The sequence below is a fragment of the Hirundo rustica genome, chromosome Z, assembly GCF_015227805.2.
Source record: "Hirundo rustica isolate bHirRus1 chromosome Z, bHirRus1.pri.v3, whole genome shotgun sequence".
Classification (NCBI taxonomy): Eukaryota; Metazoa; Chordata; class Aves; order Passeriformes; family Hirundinidae; genus Hirundo; species Hirundo rustica.
This window is the reverse complement of record NC_053488.1, coordinates 83,478,860-83,495,948: the sequence shown is the minus strand read 5'-3', so window position 1 is coordinate 83,495,948 and position 17,089 is coordinate 83,478,860. Positions and strand designations below refer to the sequence as shown.

Genomic DNA, 17,089 nt, shown 5'->3' with positions numbered 1-17,089 from the left:
GCGTTAAGAACATATTAATAGGTTTTCAAGAGTGGGATTTAGTTTACAGGTCCTACTCCAGCTTCATAGGAGAAGGAATGTTCTATATTCAGGAGAATTAAAGCTTCAATTTAAAAATAAAAGTTCAGCTTTAGGCACCAAACAGAATACATGCTAGTGAGAGGGAAGGTGGGAGAAGACAAAAGGAAAACAGCCTAGTTTATTCCTAAAGATACTCCCCAGGCAAGCTGCACGTTCCCACCAAGTGGTTTACAGTCTCCCAATAACTGAGATAACCAGTTAGCCTCATAACAATCACCTCTCCCTACTCAGAGGAGGGCACTGGAAGCCTGCTGGCAATTCAATGAAAATGCTTCATGGAGAACACCTGGTGAAAGGCTGCTCAGATGTACAGTGAGGATCTCAGGACAAGGGGCCCTGGCCACATGCAGCACTGCACACATGAACGTGAAGAGTTCAGAAATGACATATGAGCCTCAGTAGCAGACTCACAAACGATTCTTCTGGCTCTCTTTAGCTCATGGCAGAGCCCAGTGACATTTCTGTGGAAAGACTCATTGATTCCAGAGGGCTTTGGGAGAAAGTCTTAGGGCTTTACACTCTTGGGTGCTTAGTAGCTTAAACTTGCAGCAGGATTCATTTCAATCTCACCACTTTGGGTGTCTGAAGTATTTGCATATACTGAGTTTCCTGTGCAACTGCTTACCATCAGCTGCTTCATCTCCTCCAAAGTTCTGTCTGTAGAAGAGCATCAACTCTATGTTGTAGCACTTATAGATGGTCACGAGCAAAATAAGCAGAAGAAGGATGGCTCCCAGTCCTCCAGCAAGCTCTATTTTGTAGATCAAATCTAAAATTAGCAAGGAAAGACAAAAAGGTTATGATCTTTCCAAAGTACATTTTTTCTAATCCACCATACAATTCCACATAAAATTGTGCAGCTTCTAATTATAACCACCATAACATTAAAAATGCCTAATAATTTTGTCCATTACCTATTACCTAATTTTACTCATTTACTCCATCTACTGCCCATCCAAAATAACCATCTGAAATCCAGAATGCATTTGGGGCTACACGTGTAAATCTCCTACACAGGAACTATGTAGTGATTTTACACAGAGGAATAACCAACTTTTAATGAGCTGGTGGAGTTTGAAAGTGCTGCATTGGCAGAGTGCATCAAATGCTGTATGCAGGATTATGAGGACAGATTGGGCAGGATCTGGTCCCTCCCACACCAAATCAGTTTGGTTTTATATTTGTGAAGTCTGTGGACAAGCAGATGTGAGCTGCCAAGCCAGGGCTTCAGCTGGATCACTGGAAAATGAGTTGAGCATGCAGGAAGCCCAAGATAACACAAGAAGACAGGAGCACACATCAGGCTGCAAAGAGCCACTTTGTCTGAGTTGTGACGGCTGCTAACAGAGTTCTGTCACATTTGTAGAGTTCACATTATTCTTAAATGGGGCCTAGTGTTAGTTAAATATTCCTACTCAGATGATTTTGTTAGGAAACATCACAAGAACTCCAAGAACTTCACAAATGCATCCAGACACAGCGATTCATCTTTTACAGCTGGGGAAATGGGCTTAGAAAAGAGAAGCAGCATGTTCAAGGTCATGCAGCAAACTAATAACAAAATGGGATAAAACCCCTTGGATACCCGTCCAGAGCTCCATCTGATGCAAGAGACTAACTGGAACAGCATTGCTCTTTATCCTGAAGTGTCCCCTGGAAGTAATATTGCTCTTAACACCACCTGGCATATTACTTAGCCATAAAAGACAGAGGATGACAATTTGACTCTCACAGCCTGTATTAGTTCAGATAAGACGTCATGAAGATATTTGCTGCTGGGACAAACACAGCAAGAAGTTGCCGAACGAATACAGGCAGGACAAAGTTTTTGTGATCTTTACGCTTCTAAAACTTAGGTCAGAAAAATTGCTTGTATGTCGCTTGTGTCACTTTCAAGATGAAAAGCAAATTAGCTGCGTATCTTTGGGAGTTATTCTTGCCTTACGATGCCTCGTATTTCAATAATTAACATCAGATGTCAAGCTATTCCCAGTTTACAGTATCTCTGATGTCAGTCTGGCAAGAAGTCATGGACTAATAGATGGAAAAAGTCTATTATAATAGCTATTTAATCTCTCTGAGAACACAGGGAATCCATGGGACTTCTACTACACTGCATGATAAAGCTGCATGTGCTCTGGGGGATAAATCTAGGCAAATGGAGAACAGAGTTGGGTAAAATCACTTTTGAAGGGATTTTTTTTTTAATTGCACTGAATCTTTTTTTGCTAGGAAACTGAGATGATGGCAAAGCTGCCAGCTTGAAAGGAAAGAAAATGCTGAGCCTTGCAACCCATACAGGAGCACAGAGTTGTGTACACTTTTGGTGGGGGGAATAGCAGGGTATTAAGCAAAGCCACAAAACCCAGCTCAAAAGGCAAAATTGATCAACTTTTGCATGTCCAGTATTTGTCCTTCTGCCCCATGAACTCTCCTAGAGGACAGACATAAGGAGGCAGAAAGCCAAAGGTCTCATTTCCAGTCCAAAATGGAGGCAATGAGAAAAACCCAGGATGTTCAATTTTCTTGCCTACTCTACTTAGTCTTGGCATCTGATTAATTCCTTCCTCCTCAAGTGGTCCTCACTGAGATAAATAAGGAAGCAGCATACCCAGCACTAGAAAAGAAGTTGAATCTGGTCTCTGTGCTGTAAGAGTGACTGAAAAACAGCAAATAATCATATTGATAGTTTCTAATGTAAAATAATGTAGAAGAAACTTGCCACAACATGTTGCAAAATATCATGGTCTTTGAAATAGCAAAAGTCTCATAAATATCCATTAAAAGAGAGATAAATACATTATAGAAGCTCCTCAAAAATTAGTGGTGTATCAGTATCAAACCTGCTCCCCCTGAAATTTGTTCCTTGGTTGTCTTGATTAGAGGCAGCCTCCTTGAAAAAATCGGGAGGAAAAGTCATCATAATATTTACTTTTATCTCAATTCACTACTTCTTGCCACTAAAAGCATGGTTTGACTTTATTCTGCGGTTTCTGACAAGTTATTTATCTTTCAGAACAGTTATATTATAGACTATGTAGACTTCACTAAAATACTACACTGTTTTCAAACCCTTTTGAAGAGCATCCTGGACTGTTCCCACAACTAAGGGACAACTGGGTGTATATTGCATTTCCATGTTATTTGAGCACCAAATATGCTAACACAGCACAGAGGGAAAAAAAAAAAAATAAAAGCAAACCAAACCCAAGATTGTCCAGAACTTATTTCTGAACGGCTTGAAAGCAAGTAACAATGTGGTCTTGAATCAAATCAGTAAAGAAGAATGCAAACAGCAGACAGTTGTGCTCAGGTCTTAGGAGCATGTCTGACTCTGCCTTTGCATTGGTAGCTTTGGCTTTGAAACTTGATTTGGGTCTTTTTCAGGTGAAAACCCAAAACTATAAAAATAATCCTAAATTATGGCAATATGCTTGGGGGCTATTGCTACACTGGAGCTGTGCAAACAGCACTCCTGTATTCTCCTGAAGGCTTGTGGGGACTGTGCCACTAGGACAAAATACTTTAATAAATTTTCAAAACAAATTTTGAAACATTCGAACAGCTAATTTTTCTTTTTTTCAGAGCAAACTATGTGCTCAAAATAACCATCTGATGTCAAAACGGACTCTAGAAAATCTTATACATGCTCTACAACTTAGATTTTGGGTTTATTCCCATTTTTCATCCAAGCCAGAAAAAAAAACAACAGAGGGCAGGTCTGGAGACGAAACAGAACTACAAGCGCCTCCTGTCAAAGATGGATAATGCAGCTCTTAACAGGTAACACTTTTGGAGGGAGGGGGATTTCTCTGACTGAGAGATCTTCTCTGTAGCACATTGCAGCAGAAATTCCCTCTTTGACACACACAAAGGATGCTGGTCAACAGCTTTCTGCAAGTCCTGCCCTAAATCTTTTCCCAGCTCAGTAAATACAGTACTATTTCCTGACTCATGAATATCTACAGTAAAATCTAAGCTGGAGAAAGTTAGGATAAGAAGCAATTAAATCAAGTCACAGAAAGGAAAATTTGGTCAAGCATTTGTGAGAACATAATAAATAGCAAACAGGACAATGGGACAGGCAGTCAAAGGACACAGTAAAATACAGTGGTTATTTTAAATTACACTTTAATAGCTTGAAAACCAACTACTGAGAGTGCCTGAGGGGAATATAAGTTTTATACAGCCAGTGCAGAGAGAAATGAAGTAGTAACTGCAAGATGATACTTTCCAACTCCAAATTCTCTATTCAACAGTGCTTCTTTCATAATTCCAGCAGAGCTCTGAAATATCTGCATTTTTTAGTTATAATTAAACTGAGCTTGTTATTTTACCATAGGCACAGAGCAGAACATCTACCCGTGCCAGCAGAGACTATCAGTTGTGTATTTGTGAGGTTCAGTGGAAGGAAAGGTAGAATGCTTTCTGCACCAGAGAGAGACTAATCCTTCATCATGATGACCAGATTCCCTAATTAAACTTGTGACAACTAGTCAGTTTAGATCATAGAATTGTAGAATTGTTTTAGTTGGAAAATACCTCCCGGATGATCGAGTCCAACTATCCACTCGGCACTGCCAAGCCCACCAGTAAACCATGTCCCCAAGGGCCGCATGTACATGGCTTTCAAATCCCCCCAGGGATGGTGACTCCAGCATCCCTGGATCCTTTGCCACCTGGCAGCTTTCCAGCCCCTCTGCCCTAGCCTGGAGCTTGTTGTGACCCAAGAGCAGGACCAAGAACTTGGCCTTGTGGAATCTCACACAGCCCATGGTTCCACCCAGTCCAGATGCCTCTGCAGAGCCTTCCTGCCCCTGTAGTAGACAGTAGAATGATCTGCTAGATCAACATTCCTTTATTTCAATTTTGTCACAGTGAAAGCACACAAAGGACTGGAACTGCCCTTTCAGGCTTGCCTCATGAAAACAATTCTTCATCTTCTGTTTTGGCAAAATAACTTAATCCAAGAATGGTGGCAGAGATCTGGACAAAGTATCAACTCTTCAGTCAATCTCCTGTGCTGATGTTCTGTGGTTTCACATATCAGCTTTGCCCCAAGAGTGGAACCCCCCTTTGCTTTCCCAACAATTACTATCTTACAGCTTTTTTATTTCCTAATATGCCGTATCTCAGAGAGATCAGCATCCAATCTAAATGTCAGCCTACTTATGAATAGGAGAGCTGATTGAACAAACTACAGAATTGCCATGAGATACTGTTACACACCTTTGATAATGGCTTTTTCAAACAGTGTCACTTTTCAATTTGGCACATGCAAATCCAAACTGTTTCCTTTCTGCTATAGATAATTTGTCAGTAGTGTTGTTCCCCGTCCAGGAACACGATCAAGCAAGACAACCATGATGGGGTACTCTCCATGTATTTGTAGCTCCCATTACAAGTTTTCATTCCTGATGCAATTAGAAATTTAAATGCTTGCATACAGCTTAAAGTTCTCAATTTAAAACACAAAGCCAGGAATGTGGAGAAACATGAGAATATCTGACCTCATTGCCAGGGCACCTCTTCTAAGAAATGTATGTTTTAACTGGCCTAGTCAGCCCATTCTGGGTCAAATTCGTAAGTTGTTTAGTCCAAAATACTTCTGATTATTGGTGCCTTATAGGTGACTGTATATTCCAGGCAAGAGCATCACCGGCAAGGCCGATTTGCTAGACACAAAGGACAATCCATGATTTTTTTTCCCCCCACAAATGGTAAACTGAAGCTGTACACAGGCACACTTCAGCTCCAAGCAGGCACACAGGACTCCAGCCTGGCTCACAGAGCTCAGCAGGACCTCTGACTGACGTGTTACTGCTGAGGCAGGTGAGATCACAGATACCTAAAAAGGGAGAATTACCTTTTTTGCGCAGAAGGACGCTGGCATGTTTCCGTCCATTTCTGTTCTCCACGTGACACGTGTAGTTAGCCAGGTCTGCCTCCTCTACAGCATCAAAGATCAATGTCAACTCAACCTCCTTTTCTCCGAGATGTTCTCTGAGGAGTCTGAAAGGAAGGATAGAGCCTTTGCTTTAACTGAATTAATACGGATGGCAGATTCCCAAAAGCACTAAGATTTCTCAGCGCAAGACAACATTCCTTGGCCTCCTTCGCTCCTGGAGAAGGACTTAAAAGGAAACTCATGTTGCCTGAAAGAGGCTTCACAGAGGCATTTTTCACGACCACCAGAAGGATTTTCTCCTGCCATGTCTAGTGAGGAGCTGAACCAAGTGCCGGAAGAGTGGCCATGAGCACAGTGGTTGTGTGTGGCTTCTTTAGACTGGTTCCAGGAGAATTAAATGCTAAAAACAATGCTTCTTTTAAAAGAAGTGACAAACATCAATTTTCCAGAAGCAGGATGTGCTTACTAAGCCATCAGTGAACAAATTACAGGGCAATTTAAAGGCTGGGTATTGTGATACATTTTAATTCAGCCTGGAAAATCAACAAAAGGAGCTGTGGTACTCTGGAATTTTCCTCTGTTTTCTGGGGCTAGATTCTGACTTTTCAGGGGGACAGTGTCAAGAACAAGAGCTCTCTGCTCTTTTCAGTGGAAAGAGGCGACGTGCAAAATCCCCACAAATGGAATAAAAGTTCTAGCAGACTTTCAGGCCAGAGGTACAGCCTTTTCATGCCATTGTTCTCATGTGAACATTAAAAAGAACGCAAAGTAAATGCAAGTTTTCTGCTGCTGACATTAAGCCTAAAAATACAATACCCTATTCTCTCAAAAGGCTTATCACTTGCTGAAGAAAAGGTTGCTGCTCCTTTGAACAGGGAAATGTAACGCCAAGTAAAATCCACCAGGTTAATTTGATCCTGTTTGTGTAATGCTGTACAAGATGGTAAACAGAAAATGTGCGGTGCCCTCCCAGTCACCTGTGAACTCACCACAGCACGTGGTAGTTCAGTGAGTCTGTTCTCCGAAAAGACTGGACAGCACTGTGAGGTAAAGGTGTAAATAAAACCCAGGTTCACCAAAAAGGAAGTATTTTCTCTCAAGACTCAAAAGAGGAAACTGGACAGGAAGTAACAAACCAGAGCGCTGCCTGCTCTGGGTGGAAACTGCTGCTGGAGACCTTCACATGTGTCAGTAATGGCAAACCCCGAGCTTCTCTGTTATAAACCAAAGACATTTTATGTAGACACATTTCCTTATGTAAGTGATTTTACATGACATCCATGGAACTCCAAACAAACAGAAAACAAATCAAAAGAGAAGTATGAGGGCACTGCACTAGACAATTGAAAATGCAAGCCTGACTGATATAAATAGAGCTCTGCACTAACTCAAAAGAGGCACCAGAGCATTCAAAACTATTCAGCCTCTTTCACTGTGGCAGCATAACCTGCAAAAAAGCAAGTGGAAAACTATTAGTTTAGAAACAGGGTGTTCACATGCGTGTGTATGTGTGTGTGCGTGGCATTTGGAAACTTGGATTGCATATTTTTTCTTTTTTTCCAAATTCACTCTCATTGATTACATTTCTTTTTTCTTTTTTCTTTTTTTCTTTCTATTTTACTTTTTTCTTTTTTTTTTTTTTTTTTTTTTTAATTCTGGTCTAGCATCCAAGTGGTGAAATAAAGGAAGAAAGGCTGAATTTGCATCATTTCTGGCCATTAAAAAACCTCCTCAGAAAGCCTGGTTTGTTTGCTTACTCAGCCTAAATCACTGGGATAAATCAATTCTCATTTACCTATTATTCTGCTATATCTATGTAAAGACTCAGAAAAGCCCTCCTCCTCTGCTGGTAAACACTATGCCCAACAACTTTCGGTCTACAAATCATGCTGCAAGGAACAATATAATCATTAACAAAGAAGATATCTGGGAAACTAATCTGGAGCATTCTGTGAATGTTCAGATTTTCTTGTTTACTGTAATCAGGATATTTTACACAGAAAAAAAATGAAGCCATGTTACAGTTAAGATAAAATAAACTGTTATTTTTATCTATATCTGAACTACGTGCATGTAAGATAGAATAACTGATCCTCAAACTAAATTTAAATAATACCTGATCAACTAAAGAGTAGCTTTCATAAAAAAAAGAATATCCAATATATTTGGACTGAGAACTTTTTTCTACATATCTCCTAATACCAATTTTTAGCAAGGGAACTCTTTAGAGTGGGATCTATCATGAAAATGCTGACAAACTTTTAAGCATTATGCTGTCAGCAAAGTGTAGAAAGTTCTTAGCGGCGTTAAACCTTTCATTCCTGCTTTTTTATTTTTCTCCCTTTTTTTTCCTTTTACTATTACTCTACACTTACATTATTGCCACAGAAACGCACAGTTGGTCACTTGCACTTTTAAAATACGCTCACAGCCCCTAATTAATTGCTTTAATTAATTGATTGTTGTGGTTGCTTCAGAGAACATGGAGCACAATATTTTTAGGTTAGAAAAGGAATACCATATCAGCGAGTAAGACCTTAAAGGTGCAACAGCATTTGCTGCACACACAGAATATGAAACTCTGTCCCTGTCTGAGGTAGGGGAAACTTCACCAGCATCACTGTCAACACATGCCAGCTCCCACAAGATGGAAAAATAATAAATCACTCTTTCTGGTTGCTGAACAAATTGTAAGAGTAATTACAACATTTAATGCATAGCTAAATCAATGGTACTTGACAACTCAGAATAAACAGGATGGAAAGAGAGAAATAAAAGGTGGGTGATGTAAAAACACTCAGTGCCTTCTTTTTCTTCAGGCTGAAGCATTTTATTTGATCTGAAACAAAACATTTTGTCTAGTGAATAACTTTCAGGGGAGAATATGAATTTTAAAAAGGAAATGCCATTACAGAATAGAAATGCTTTCTTTGAAAATTATGCAACAGTTTGGATTTTTCAAATCCATGTTCATATTTTCCCAGTGCCTGTATGCACTAAGCTGGACCTGAATTTAAAACACTTTTACTTTGAGACCATATTTTCCTAAAATTTTCAGTCTTTGTATGACCACAGACCAAAGCCATAAGAAAGCTTCACTTGAGTCTCTCTGCAAGACAGAGGCATTAATTGCAAACTTTTATGATCCTGCATGATAGTTGTGACTTAGCAAAAAGACAACTTTCATTCTTTATAAAGCTGAGGATATGGACTGTGAAGAGGGTTACGAAGTGTACTCCCTTCCTCCTACTCCCTAACAGGCTGTAGATGAAAGAACAGAACTGTGTGTACGCAAGCACCTCTCCAATGCAAAGTTGTTCAAACGGCGGCACGACAGTGACGTTCCCTCTCGCTCTCCTGCATTGTGTTTCTTGTTCTCTGCCCTGAATTTGTCTACTTGAGTAGATGAGCTTTTCGGGAGAGGGCTGTTGCTTCCATACTTTTACACAAGGTACCCAGCACATCAGGCAGGCAGCTATGGGAGTTCTGCCCCCAGCACCCCCTCCTAATAGGATACAGCATCCTCATCTTGTCTGAGCATTTCATAACCGTCTGTTGACTTCTGTGGGTGATAAATCAATCAGAAGAAATGAGGCTGCCATTCAAAACGTCTCAATTCACCTCTTTTCATGCCTCCAGGATGAGCTAAACTATTTATACTTTAAAAATGGGCAGAGAGACAAAACAAGGACAAACATACTTCACAAGATGAGCATTATGACTATTCTGCAGTGTTGCCTGAAGAACAAAGAAAAGCAACTCAGAGGCGGCAGAGAGAGCAATATTTATGTGTGAAAATGCTTTGCCATGGCAGAGAGCCGGTGTTGAAATTTGCTGAGGGCTGCTTTGATAATTAGGTACGACTGACAACTCTGCAGACATACTTAAAGACTCTGATTCCTTCTTTAATTACGCTGGTTCAATTTACATGACATTTTTATTACTGCTGTGAAAAACTCACCTGGAAAGCAAAGTCTCTTCCTCCTTTCCCCCCACGCATGTCTAACACTTGGGGATCTTAATTCAGGGGAAGGCAAGGGGCAGCTCAGACAGGGCATCACTGCCTCAAAGTCCTGCGATGCTGATGAGTTACTTTTTATTATGAGGCTTTGTAAAAAGGTCCAATAAATACTGAAAATCCCAGAGCTACATGAATGTTACTCCTGGTGAAGTGTGCTTACCAAAACCCGGTTCCATGGATTTGGTTTGAACAGGATTGCTCAGGTTACGTGCACCCTAATTTTAGTGCTTTCATGAGAGCGCAGGGAGGGCTAACCATGTACACTGGGGATGGGTGGTTTGTGCTCTGACACATCATTCATTTGCAAATGATCACACAGAAAATCATCTCACATAGAAAATCCAGCAACACAATGGATGGGCACAGTCCAGGGTAAGCATAGCATGATAAATTCAGACTGCTACTAAATTTGTGAACTAATTCAAGATAGGGGATGCAGTTAAAATCTACCAAAGGAACAACCCATGCAGTATCTTGTTCTGGTTGCAACAATCCTGTACTACTCTTAGCTTCTCGAAATGAAATGTCCTGGTATGGTAACACCACAGAGAAGCAAACTGATTAAAAAGGCATCTAACCAGCAAGTTCACCACAGCTCATCAAATTTGAAACACACATGACAATTTTTAAATACATCAATAAATACAATTGGGTGGAAGACGTGAGCTGCCTCAGGGCACTGACAGAGCAATTAGTGCTGCTTAGTTCCCCTGAAGCAGCATACCTGTAATGGAACACAAAACCAAGAGTTGTTATAGGCAAAAAATCATTTGCAAAAAGTTACCACTTCAGGTGCCATAGCTAGTTCTAAATAAAAAAGGGATGGACTGGGGAACTGCTGGTAATGATGCAGTATGTTTTGGAAAACGCTGTTTTAAATGCTGGCAGTGATCACAGCAGATTAGGTATGTGACATGTAGCTTTGCTGAAGAGAAGATTCACTGAATTGTGAAGTGTCTGTAAACTGAGTCAAAGCACCTTAGTGGAATGAGAAAAGCGACTTGTCACAAATTAATTTGAAACACAAAGGTGCAATGAGATGGCACAACAAAGGACAAGTGTCAGCCTTTTCAAACTCGGGTTCGCTAATAAATGTACATAAAGGAAAAGTTTTGAACTGTGCTGAAGCTGGAGCACTCTTCAAATACAAACCTCCTTGTCCTGATGCAAAGGACCAAAATCACTCAGTTCATATATGATACACACAAAAAAAGAATACAACATCACTAAGTGCTGATTACTTACAGTGGCAGAAGTTTCCAATAATTACTTTTTGTGGTTAGAAGCACAAAAGAGGACTGTACAATAGCAATATAAGATAAATTTTATCTGTGTACAATTAAGTATATCTTAATAACTCATGGCTAAATGGCTGATAATAATGGCATATTATTGATCAAGTACCAAAGCAAAGGGACCTCTCTCCACTTGCTCTCCAGAATCACCTTTACAAGAAACAAAAAACTCAGACACAAGATTTTAAAAATGTGCACTGGAAAGTGAAAAGACCTTGTCTTTCTTTATAATCCATATTCATTGCATCATAATCTATATTCATTGTATCTACAGGAGCAGGGACCACCTTGCCCATCGTAAAACCATAACTAAGTCTTTGCTCAAAGAACAATAATCAATTAATTTTTAAGGAAGAGAATAAGATGCTGTTAGGTGCAAATTCCATGGAAGTTCATGGGGATACAAGTGTGTTTTCATTACAACTTATGTCAAGTGATAACCAACACCTGGGAAAAAGCCAAGCACAAGCTGGATTTTGGACACAGCCACTCTTTTCTCTCCCGTATGTGTTAAGCCTGGAGGAACAAACGCTGCTTCTCGAAGGCTCTGGTTAAGGCACACTGAGGGCTGTACCACACACACACAGCACGTTCAGGAGAAGAGAAGAAGTGCGGTGACTTTGACAGGAGACCATTTGTCTTCCAGATTAACAGTGGTGCTGAAGTGGCTGTTATCTTGCCAAGGCAGGTCCCACGGGATGGCTGCACTGGACAGCACCATTCCCACGCAGGGCTAAAATCAACCCCCGGAACCCTTGGGAGATGCTTCAGATACCAACCATCAGGGGAAATTGGTGGCAGATTTTCAGGCACATATACAAGCTAGTCTGTCTTTAGCCTGTACTCATTACAAAGGAGAGGGAGCAACTCACAGAGCCCTGGCTCCAAGTAATCCATCACTTTTTGGACAGAAAATGTTTTCCACTTTCAGTTAAAGACTTGTCAACCCAACAGGCTTGTGGGACGTACAGTATTTTTAATAGTAAGTAATCCAAAAATTACCTGACTTCTCCTTCTCTTATGTGACCTTCTAATTCTTCTATGAATTTTTCCCCTTTCATCCAGTAGATCATGGGGCCTGATTCTCCACTAAAGCCAAAGAAAGCTTTGCAAGCCACAGTCAGTGGATTCCCTGGGGACAAAAGAAAGAGAGAAGATTAGAGACTTTGTCATAGCTACTAGTGAGATAATTATTATGAGAAATATCAACACCTCAGATAAACCTCCTTATGAAAAATTGGAGAGGGAAAACAAAAGAAAGAATAACTATAAGCCATGGGAAAAAGAGTGATGTTGATTTGCATCTACAGGAAATAGCTGTAAAATGAAACTCTGAGGTTATCCATCATTTAATTTTTCCGAGAAAACCAGTACAGTGAGAAGGCATGGGAATGGTGGCAACATAGGGTGACACCAGACTGGTTGTTAAAAAGAAAGAGGTGACTTCCCTGTCAAGCTCCTGAGATGTCTACAGGACTAGAGATTTATCCTTAAAAGGCAGGTAAATCACTGAATGACTGCTCTTTATCTACCCATAAAAGGACAGAGGAATAATTCCTTCCTTACTTAGATAGAAATCAAACTTTAATTGAGCATTGGTGAGCTGCTCGGAGAGCTTTTTAAGATTCCCAAGAAATACATGATGCCCAACAGTCAGCCCAACACTGATCGTACTGTCAACAGGCTTTTGGCACAGGACCAAACTCCAAAGCACTATTCAATCAGTAGAGTAAAGAATTCCTTCTTTCACTGCTGCAAAGATACATAAAACAAACAAACAAACAACAACAACGAAAACCAACAAACCCACAAAACAAAACAAAAAACAAGAAACAAACCAACCAAAAACCCAAACAAACAAAGCCCCACCAAACCCTGGGAAATGAGCCAAATTTCCTTTTACTTCAAGAATTCAGCATTTAACTGGGTTTTTGTTTCGTTACAGTTTTAACTGTTCTAGGTAGTCCAGGACTGTGCTTACACTGCCAGGACAGATGGTTATTGAAAAGGAAAAGGAAAAAAGGAAAAAAGGAAAAAAACCCACAAAACCAGACAAACAAACAAACAAACCCCCAAAACTCAGAAAAACCTCCAACAAGTCAGGAGAATTGGAAGAGCCATGCCCATTCCCTTGGTATGCACACACAGCTGCTGCACCCACTTTTCTTTGCCTATTTCACTTCACCTAGGTGTTCTGGGTTATGGAGCAGGTGTAGAATCAGCAACTGAGGGAGAACAGACCTAATTTAATGTCAGTGGAGACTCCTGCTGAATCTTTCAGGGCTTCCATGAAGCATGGAAAGCCTAAATAATGAATTTCACTGTATTCAAAGACATGCTTTATTATGTCAGGTATTCTCCGTGTCAGCAGGGGACTCTCTTGGCTGAAATAGAGCAGGCCTACACTTTTCAAGGAAGGGCTACTCATTTGGAGCACACCACTTGTCTGAGCATGGGCTAATGGTTTCCCATGATTGACTTTCTGTGCCTTAATCATTCACCTCTTGTCTGCTCAGGAGTGATAACTTGCTGTGTGCACACTCGGAGCATGACAGAGCTCTGTGTTGCCTAAACCCCCATAGAGCAGAGTCAACTACTTGCACTTGTCTATCTATTATTTCAGTGCCCAATTTAAAACATGTCTAAAGAGTCTGATTAGTCAGGAAGCACAGCACTCCCAGCCACGGAAAATCAGTCGCCTTTAAATTGTTTCCAAGTCAAGATCCAAAATTATGAGTCCTTTTGAAACATTAGAATACAGCAAGAAAAGATTTAAAGGCTGCACTTGAGTCCCCGTTTCTCAAACAGCAAAAGACAAAAATGGAAAATGTTTATCCTGAAAATGTCTTCCAGACGCTTTCATTATCTCCATATTCACGATGAACTCTGGCACCACAGCTGGCCCCTGAACACATGGAGATGCTGGCAGATTACACAACTAGACCGGACATACAAGAGAGAAGGGGATATTCAGTTATCTGCACATCCCACAACACTGACAACCGCCAGAGAAAAGTTCCAAACTCCACTAACTAATGAAGAGTCAGAAACACTTCTAGGCAGACATTTAATTCCACTACAAGCTCACCCAGCCCTGTGAGGTGCTGTGTGTCCTCCACGGGTAGAGGGGACAACTGGAGCCTCTGGCTGTATCCACCTCACCTTTTCCCAAAATGCTGAATGCTTGCATGGTGTGAGGTCTTTTGCGCTGCTTGCCTTGGAGTCACAATACACATCTTTTTAAATACCACTTGGTGATTCCTAGCATGTAGCTGTTCAGTCCATGCTTGATATTAATGGAAAAAGACATTGTAGCAACGTGAAAAAGAAAAGAGATAGACGAGGCCTATCAGCATTGACAGTATTTGCCCTTTTCCTGGCACACCATGCTGGACATCCAGTGTTACAGGCAAAATATCTTACAGAATGTTCTTTTCCTCAAACCAGCAGATTTTTACTTAAAAAACATGCCCTGAGAAATGAAAATATTCCAAGGTGAGACTAAGATTTCTATACATGCAGAGTAAATACCCTGAGGTAATAACGTCTGGTTTGGAGAAATAAGAAATTTTCTACACAGATAGGAAGACTTAAAAACCCCAGCTGTTGGTAGACAGCTTCTGTAATAAACAATCCCAATATAAAGCATCAGGAACCTTTACCATGACAACCTGCATGCTCTGAATGTGCCTGGGCATATCTATTTCCTAGCTTTGTCACCAGGGAAACAAGCAAAATAAACTAATACCACGAACAGGAAAATCTGGAGTGAGTTCATATCCTCAGCTCAAAGTTTGATACCAGCAACACCTGAAAAACTCCCATAGTCCAACTCATCTGCAAACCCATCACTGATCAGAGGGTGGCATAGACAACTTTTTCTCATGGAACAACTAATTTTTATCTCAGTATCAGAATGATGCAGGTCTGGGTTGACCTGATTTGTCCTGGAGTGGAGAGAACTTGGGGTTTGGTGATACTTCAAGGGCCCATCCAAACTCAAAACCTCACTCGCAGTTCTGATACTCCTCAAGCTGGTAAGGGCACCTCAATCTTCTGTAGCTGTCTGAAACAGCTTCTGGTGTATAACTCTCATCACTCCTTTTGCCTTTGGAAGTGGGACACCATCACAAAGGTAACACTGACTTCCTTGCAGAACCACTTCATCTCCCAAAATAAGCCTCCATATGGAAAAGTAAGGGAGATTTCTCCTCTTCTGATGTATCATCACACAGCTACAGCAGCAACCTGTTAGTACAGGTTTTCAGGGAACCCCAATTAATTCCCATCCAGAATATGGCATATTTCACTACATTCTCCCCCAAATATCACAATACTAAAAATGAGGCTGAAATCTGAGGTCCCTAACTGTGTCCTTGAATATATGGAGAAACAGGCACTGGGCATGGAAAGTGCTTCTTTGCAGGTCCTGGTTTTAGGGCTAGTTTCAAGCCATGCAATATTACACTGAGCCACAGTTCCAGGCAGAAGAAACCAGCAGGCAATTTGTAACTCCAACAATTCATCTTGGGTAAGGCCCAAACTTCTGCACATCATTACTGCTATTCTGCATGACCTTCAGTAGTTCCACTACTAATGGTCTTATTAAGAACTATTCCCCTTTCATAATTTAATTAACAACATCAAAATTCCTAGTATGAATAGTATCCTAAAAGTTTTTCATTTACAGATAGATTCTGTTTAGATCAGACAGACATTTCAGATGCTTTTTTTACTTAATTAAATAATTTTGCTGAGGAACAGAGAAAATTATTAGTGAATCAACAGTAAAGAGAGTGTTTGAAGAAACAAGGAAAGAAAGTAGAAAAGCTGGTTTGCAGACATCACTGAGTCTTCTGCTTTTCTGGGGTCACCTTGATACAGTAAAGGACCAGGTTCAGCAGAGGTCTCTGCTCTAGCTTTTCTCCCTACCTTGTCAGTCAAGCAGGCCTGTTGCAAACTCCCAGCTGATTAAGACACAACAACTGGCAGTAAAAGATTTTTTTGCTAAATCTTATTGTACAATTTTTGCCTGTCCATTTTCACAGTAAATCTGTGTGAACTCTAACATACATTAGAGCAACTTTTTTTTTCTGGCAAAGAGAATTCCACATAAATGCACTTATTCAAGCAAAAGAGCTGCCTGATGGTGGCAGGAGAACTGGCTAATGATGTAAAAAGGGTCTGCAAAAGAATTTAGTCGGGAATGGTTTGGAATGTGCTTAGTGTAGGGCCAACATGCTTGGACAGAGAAACACAAATTCTGCACCACAGTTTCTCTTGAATGAGACATGCTTCAAGCATAAAGTAAATGAAGCTTAAAATGACTAAAAGTTGTTCTGTCTTTTAAAAATTTAAATTCCAAGGCTGGATGACTGACCAGCACGGAAGACAAAGGCTCTTCATATATGGCTTATGCCAAGGCACTTTTCTGGACCTTTTTTTTTTTTTTTTTTAATGCAGAGTGATAGTTTGTTCTTTTTCACTTGTTTTGCACAGGCAGGTGTATCTTGTGGCTTTGAAGCCCACATCAGAGAATATGCTTCTAGCAAATCAGACCTCCACTCATGGAGCACACCATCTCAGAGCAACCCCATCAAGCAGCCAAAGTCATCTGTGAATCCCTGGATGCTATGTTTTTTCTCATGGCTTGAAATATGAGTTGTTTTTCTCTTGCATTTTTGTGCCAGATAAAATACTGCTTTCAAGAAGCCTGAACTGAAGCAGATGAGCCTTCCTAGCTAGTGGCAGAATTGACAGAAAGTGCCGAAGGCCTCCGTTTGT

At 40.6% G+C, this 17,089-nt stretch overlaps 1 protein-coding gene across 7 annotated transcripts in view; it reads right to left on the bottom strand.

Annotated features, from left to right (window-relative positions):
- IL1RAPL2 (interleukin 1 receptor accessory protein like 2) overlaps positions 1-17,089 on the bottom strand; it is a 368,778-nt gene that overhangs the window by 12,323 nt on the left and 339,366 nt on the right. For all 7 annotated transcript variants that reach the window (XM_040091162.2, XM_058424218.1, XM_040091160.2 and 4 more), the window contains 3 exons: positions 12,308-12,437; positions 5,948-6,093; positions 707-850 (listed from right to left, as the gene is read on the bottom strand). In XM_040091162.2, coding sequence (XP_039947096.1) covers positions 707-850; positions 5,948-6,093; positions 12,308-12,437 — 420 coding nt within the window. The remainder of the gene's footprint in view (positions 1-706; positions 851-5,947; positions 6,094-12,307; positions 12,438-17,089) is intronic.